This window comes from Leucoraja erinacea, chromosome 32 (assembly GCF_028641065.1).
Source record: "Leucoraja erinacea ecotype New England chromosome 32, Leri_hhj_1, whole genome shotgun sequence".
Classification (NCBI taxonomy): Eukaryota; Metazoa; Chordata; class Chondrichthyes; order Rajiformes; family Rajidae; genus Leucoraja; species Leucoraja erinaceus.
In genome coordinates, this window is record NC_073408.1 from 7,102,509 (window position 1) to 7,110,073 (window position 7,565).

Consider the following 7,565-nt stretch of genomic DNA (forward strand, 5'->3'; position numbering starts at 1 on the left):
AGTAACATAGAAACATAGAAAATAGGTGCAGGAGTAGGCCATTCAGCCCTTCGAGCCTGCACCGCCATTCAATGATCATGGCTGATCACCCAACTCAGTATCCTGTACCTGCTTTCTCTCCATACCCCCTGATCCCTTTAGCCACAAGGTCCCATCTAACTCCCTCTAAATATCCCTGCCCTCAAATCCATCTGTGCCAAGAGAATTCTGACCTCACCACTCTTTGTGTAAAACATTCTGTCTCAGAGAATTCCCCATTATCCTTAAAGAGACCCCTTGTTCACCACTCTTTCTGTGTCTCCGAAAAATTTTATCTTTTTTCTCATCAGTCAGGGTCTCGACCTAAAATAAAATTCCTTCTCTGGATGTAACTCAGTGGTTATCAGCATTTACAGCATACCTTTGTAGACTACATTGATGTGGGGTTTAGTGATAGTCTCTTAAAATCATCTCTTTACTTAAAGTGCTGGAGTAACTCAGTGGATCAGACAGCATTTGTAGACAATGGGAGACTTTCTCTACAGATGCTGCGTGATCTGTTGAGTTACTCTAGCACTTTGTGTTTTTCTCAAGATTCCAGCATCCACAATTCATTGTGTTTCCAATCTCTATCTAGTTTGGTCTGCTTATTTAATTCTGTCACTGTTACCCTAACATCACTCAAGTCCTTCCAACATGATTTTCAAAAAAATATTTTTTGCTAGATATTTGAATGCCTCTAATCTTCCATACTTTGCAAAATAACTTGTATTTTTCTAAAGATATATAATTTAATATTTCACACATCATAACTTAGCTCTTGATTAAATCTCCTAAATGTCTTTTCTCGACCCAAAACTTCACCTATTCCTTTCTCCAGAGATGCTGGAGTTACTCCAGCTTTTCGTGTCTATCTTTATGGTTTTTTACCAAACTAATTTGGATTTCCTAATTTTCGGGGAGGCAGGGGCTGGGAACCAAAGTTGTATGTCAGAAATTATAAGTGGTGATGGGAAGGTAGAGGTTTGGACCAGTTAGTTCAAAGGGAGCACAGACAGGGAGGTGAAGAAAAATGGTGATGCTGATGGGCTGAAGTGTGTTTATTTCAATGCCAGGAGCATTGTGGAGAAAGCAGATCAACTTGGAGCCTGGATCAGTGCTTGGGACTACAATGAGTTGGCCCTTGCAGAAACATGGCTGCAAGGGGAACATAATTGGCAAGTCAAGTCAATAAGCATGGTTAAGAAGGCATATGGTATGCTTGTTTGCAATGTCAGAGCATTGAGTATAACAGTCAAGAAGTCATGATGTGACTTTATAGAACTTTGGCTAGGCCACATTTGGAGCATTGCGGCAGTTATGAATAAGTGGAAATTACAGTATAGTAACAGAACTACTTTGTGACCAATTAAGCACAGAGATGTATCGCGGGAATCACAAACTCTCAACACAGAATTTGTTGACAGAATAACAACACAGTATCGTGATTCGTTTCATCATCCAAAGGGACTTGCCTTGATAGTATATAATGTGTAAGGATGAAATCCCCCTCCTCTGTGTTCTTTTGCTGTGATTGTTCCACTGATCCGTAGATTGTGAATTACCACGGGTGTATCCGGACTGCAAATTGGTTCAAAGCTGTAACTGGGCAGACTCACTGATGTAGGAGATGATGTCTGTGTAAGCGCCGTAGACACAACCTCTAAGAAGTTGCAGGTTGAACCATCTGCTGGAACAGGTTCCTTTTCCTGAAATGAATGTCGTCTGGAAAGAATCCGGATAGTCTCATGAGCCAGAGCGGATGTGGAATTCTCTAATTTAGCTAAAGTCTCTTCTTTCATATCACTGTCATTGACAACATGCTCAAGCCCCGGAGAAATTGGATTTTGGTCAAACGCGGGCAAGATAGCATCTGCATCCAAAAATGTGGATTCTCCGATGACCAGTTCGTCACTGCTTGCATCTTCTGCTGCATCTGAAGCATTAGTTAATTCTGTTGGAGACAATCTGTCCCCAGCCAGTTCATCAGTCATCAACAATATTAAAGATTCAGCAGAATCTTTTCTCATAACAGAAAGGGGAGATTCCGGTTCAAATTCCTCACATGAATAGAAAAGGTTTAATTTATCCGGTCTTTGGTAATCAGAGCGACAGCTTATATTTTCCGAAGATTTATCAACTTTATCATTTGATTTAATCACAATCCCATCTTCGGATGCAATAGTCTCCTCCATATTAGGTTCCAAACTATCAACAACATCATTACTGAGAGAATCGGTAACTTTCGGAGATGGTAACCTTTCATCAACTGTCTCTTTTGGGGGTTTCAAGAGTAGGGAAGTTGGTACCTCCAAAGGCAGAGGCTCCTCCATCACATCAACAGTCTTTTTGCTGGACTTTGTGAATATTTCTATTATTATACCATTTATCCAATCTGGGTCTGACATTTTTCTTATAAGGGGCAGAAGCACATTGCACATGATCAGCTCCCTCACGACAAACCTCCCAGTCCGTGTTTCTAGGTTGGGAAAGGGCACCAGTACATGCAGCAACAAATCAACAATGCCCCGTGCGTAATTCGCTTCAGTTGCCGGGCTCTGCAAGGCAATGTGAGGCTGGCACAGTTTGCAATACGTCTTCCACGTGGATTGAGCATCTTGGCGGGCGGTCCTCTCACAGGTTGCCCTCTTTGCCCTCATGTACACCTCCAGGTGGCAGCCGGAGAGCAGGAGCACATTCTGTGCCAGCGCTTTCCTGTCCACCCCCTCCATCCTCTTCTGCAGTTCCAGTGCCATGGCACGCATGGCAGCCTGCACCTCCTCTACAAACTCTGGCTCCTGACTCACTGTCTGGTACCAGCAGCTGACAAAGTCCCTGATGATCTTGCTGATGGTGCCCTCCACCTCCAGGGCTAGACGCTGCCGGGAGTTGGGCTGGATGGGCCAGGGCTCCAGGCTGAGGAACCTCTCCAGATGCACCAGGCTGGAGGGACTGAGCACCAGCTGCGACCCTAGCCACCCCCCTAGCAACAGCAGCAGCACCCAGGCGCATAGCAACCAGATGTTGAGCAGCAGTTGGAGCAAGAGGCAGGCCAGCAGTAGCAGCCCGAGGCCCAGCCACTTCCTCTGCAGCACCAGCGGAGCCTGGCTCTGCCGCCGGGCCTGGTCCGGCCCCAGCCCCGGCATCGCGCCTTCGCCGCCCGACGTTGGGAAAACACGGCCCCTCACGCCGAGCGTCGGCCGCCGACTGAAGCCGGGCCGGGCAACCCGCGCCGCAGCGCCACCCGCTGGCCCGGAGGACCAGAACACGGTGCAGGACCGCACACGGTGCAGGACCAGGACACGGTGCGCATCCACAGCGCCGCACACTGGCCTGGAGGACCTGGGAGGACCAGCGCCGCACACTGGCCCGGAGGACCTGGACACGGTGCAGGAGGACCGCATCCGCAGCGCCGCACACTGGCCTGGAGGACCAGGACACGGTGCAGGAGGACCGCATCCACAGCGCCGCACACTGGCCTGGAGGACCTCGTGCAGGACGACCGCATCCACAGCGCCGCACACTGGCCCGGTGGAACAAGAGCACACTGGTCTGAAGAAGGGTCTCGACCTGAAACGTCACCCATTTCTTCTCTCCAGAGATGCTGCCTGTCCCGCTGAGTTACTCCAGCATTTTGTGTCTACCAAAATATTCCAAATGGAATTTAAACTGGAGGTGGTGAAGGGAGGACTTAAGCCAGAAAGGGTTATTGGGAAGAAAGAGATACTTTAAATTTAGTTGCATCTGGTTGGGTAACTATAGTTGGGTGGAGATTATTCCATGCTTTAATTGTGCAGGGGAAGAACGAATTGCTGTATAGGGGGGATGCACGAAAGGTCACTGGGTCATAGGGCTCGACGCACAGAGCCGCTAAATCCAACTGGAAGACATCCGTCACTTCCGGTATATTATTATTGCGAGAAACGCGCACTTTCCAAACTGTTAAAAAACGCCAAAATGTTGAATTTTTGCACTGAAAAAAATTGTGGGAGTCGAGGTAAGTGTGAGAGACATGTACCCAACTTTAGAATTCCAAACGGGAAGCGAAATTAAGGTATAGAGAAGCGAGAACTGAAGGGACTATAGGGCGATTTCATAAAAGGTCACTGGATCATAGATCCTCACCCACGTGACTGCAAAATTTAACTGGGGTACAAACGTCACTTCCAGTACATGTTATTGATGCTAGGCGATTTTCAAACCCGTTATAAAGGTCACTGGATCATAGCTGTCCTAACCCACGTGACTGCAAAATTTAACTAAAGGGGTACAAACGTCACTTCCAGTACATGTTATTGATGCTAGAAAAAATATCGAAAATATCGGGAATTATTGCGTTTGTTCACGAATTTTCAAATGCCCGTTTTAAAAACCGCGAAAAACGGTTAAATTTTGCTTTTGGGAGCTGTAAATACCATTGTGCCAGTCTTGGTAAACCAGGGGTGAGTCAGAGAGTCAGAGTCACAGTCAATTTATCTTGGGACCCCTTTACAGTGCCAAAAGACACAACAAAGAAACAACAAAGGTGATGGAAGAGAAGAGAGCGCTCTCCCCCCCCCCCGATGTCAGGTCAAAATAACAGCCCCCGGCTGGCGATGGCGATTGTCCCGCGGCCATTGAAGCCACGCCGTGCGAGATATAAAGATCGTAAAAATATCGGGAATTAGGCCCCGCGCTTTGTTCACTGCATTTGCATCAAAACATCAGGGAATAATGCCTTGGTCGTCTAGCATCAATAACATGTACCGGAAGTGACGTTTGTACCCCAGTTAAATTTTGCGGTCACGTGGGTGAGGATCTATGATCCAGTGACCATTCGTGAAATCACCCTATAGCAGCTAAAGTGCTTGGTAAACATTGAAAATATTGGGAATTATCACGTAACAAAATTGCTCACTGCATTTCATCAAGTAAGGCATTATTTGTTTTTTCTTGATTCCTTTGGTATCGAAAAATTCTCAGAAGTGATAAATCTGGTTGTAAATTTTTCTTCAGATGCGTTATTATTTTGTATGTAAAAACCCACGAAAACCATGGGCGATTTAAAAAAATTACAGCCAGATTTATCACTTCTGAAACTTTTTAGATGCCAAAGGAATCAAGAAAAAACACAAATAATGCTTTACTGTTGATGAAATGCAGTGAGCAAACGGCCAATGTTCGCCAAGCACTCTGTCTGTTGTTGTCCCTTTAGCTCTCGTTTTTATCTACCGTCATTTCTCCTCACTTTTGGAATTCTGAAGTACGCTAAATGTCTCTCACGCTTATCCCATTTCGATAATTATTTACAGCGCAAAAATTGACAATTTCAGCAGGTTTTAACGGGCCCGCCACACTGGAAGCAATGGTAAGTGCCTACCTGCAGTTCATCGCGTGTAATCCATTTGGAGTAGCGTAGCAACAGTACGGGTCATGGGCCGTAACCCGATGGCCGTGAAACCTCCCTATACATCTGTCTTTGTAGCTGGGATCACAAATTGGATCGAATGCTACTATCTACTAGAGAGGAACAAGGACTGGGAAGTTCCTGAGCTGGTGCTTGCCTTCCCCAAAATCCTAAAAGGAGCAATGAACTTAGACAACTACTCTCGCGCTCAAGAGTCCCTCATGTGTAACTTGATTGTACTCATGTACAATATAATTTGACTGGATAGCACACTAATCTTTTCACTCTCTCTGTGTACACGTGACAATAATCAATCTGTATCAATGAATTACTCCTCTTTTCAACGAGAGAACATTTTTTCATATTGGCCATCCCCCTAAGACTATGCCAAACCTCTCCCATTTCTGCCCCCATTCCCCACAGAACTGCCTTCTATTGAACAAACTGGCTATGTTGACCAACCTCCTCTTTGTAAGGTGAGATAATAAAAAAAGCTCTGAAAAAAGTCCCATTGGAGGCAATTAATTACTTAATTTGCTTATAATTTATTTTTATTTCAGATCTGGAACATTTTGAATCCAAACACGTAATTATGCACAAGCAGTTACTTAATCGTGAACGAGTTGTAAAATTCTAGTTAGATCACACACACCTTAAACACAACAGTAAGAGAAATACCCAATGAGTTGTGTCTGGTATTTATTAATCTCACTGACATATCTGGGGTTATCTTTTCACAGGAATGTGTCATCTTGGGAGTCCGAAAATTAATAGTATGCTGCCACAATTATACCTTTTCTCAGATATCAGTGGCCAAAATGGTGTATCCTGGTGTATTCTTGACTCTTGATCATTTTACAATTTGAGGATTATGAGAAATAACAACAATGCCATTAATTATGTCCTAAATCTTAATGATTTATAGATTGTGTTTGCAGCATTAACCTGAATTTTCACACGATGGCTGAAAGTGTAGGAATTTATATAATATCATGAAGGGGCAGTGAAGCAGGGATCTTATCTCTGATTTTAATTCATATTGGTGAATACCTTGAAGGTCTGGAGTTTTACTTGAAGATTATATCTTCGGCATTTGCAGTTGGTATTGTACCACAATTATTCTTATGTTGGAATGCTGGATAATTAAAACATTTTAGAACAGTTTGTAAAACGTCAGATGTGGAAATAGATATTTGGATTCATATTCAGTCGATAAACCAAAGTTACCCAAAATAAGGTTGAGATTTTTCATCAGATCACCAGAATACTCATGCGTGGGGTGGAAGATCACCTTCACATGGTCCGCCCTGTTTCGACTAATGCAATCAACTCGACGTGCACAAATAGAAGATCAAATAGAACAAGTTGTCCAACAACTTTAGGCTGTGCACTCCACATGAAAGAAGAAGAATACTCCTGCGTCAGTGAGTTCTAATGAAAAGTCTTCAACCAGAAACATAAACTTTATTTCTTTCTCTACAGATACTGCTTGACCTGCTTGGCAGTCCCACATTCTGAGCTGAAGAAAATAAACCCAGTGTTTGGCTGTCCACAGGGAAATAGCAGCCTTGATTCCACCTTTCCACCCTTGGAAATGTACTTGCTTACATAGTTGCAGTGAAATCTGTTCATCTGTGTTTCAAAATGCTTACAACCAAATCATTAAAACACTACCATAAAGCATCAAACATGATCTTCTCTTGAGAAGATGGTGTGTATGAGATGGATGAGATGGAATCATTTCTTGGATTTGCAGCAAGAAGAGCTAAAAATGATACAATTGGAGGGGGTGGAGAGTGATTGCATCAATCGCATTGCCATGTGTGTGGGAGCTGGACTGTATGCAACTTGCAAAGACCCACAGGCAGAACCTATTTCCTGCACAAATGGGAACAGAATCCTCCAGCTAATTATTGAAATTTTCTTCATAATGAAAAAGATCCGTACACATTTAAACTTACAGGAAGCTGCACGCAAAATACAGACAGGGGTAGTAATTAGAGCTCCTTTGAGTGGTTGCCAGAGTGACTTGTAATGAGAGAGCCAGAAATAGGAGGTGGTTATATTTTGCAGCTCTTGCAAGTTGCTTTAATTTTATCTCAACTATCAAAAATGAAGCAAAAATCAGTGACCATCTGATCAATCCACACCCACGACCAAT

General features: G+C 44.0%; 1 protein-coding gene across 1 annotated transcript in view; it reads right to left on the reverse strand.

The window, feature by feature from the left end:
- snx19b (sorting nexin 19b) overlaps window positions 1-3,238 on the reverse strand; it is an 88,326-nt gene extending 85,088 nt beyond the window's left edge. The window contains exon 1 of the mRNA XM_055660654.1: window positions 1,494-3,238. Coding sequence (XP_055516629.1) covers window positions 1,494-3,164 — 1,671 coding nt within the window. The 5' untranslated portion in view covers window positions 3,165-3,238. The remainder of the gene's footprint in view (window positions 1-1,493) is intronic.
- Between the last annotated feature and the right edge of the window lie 4,327 nt (window positions 3,239-7,565).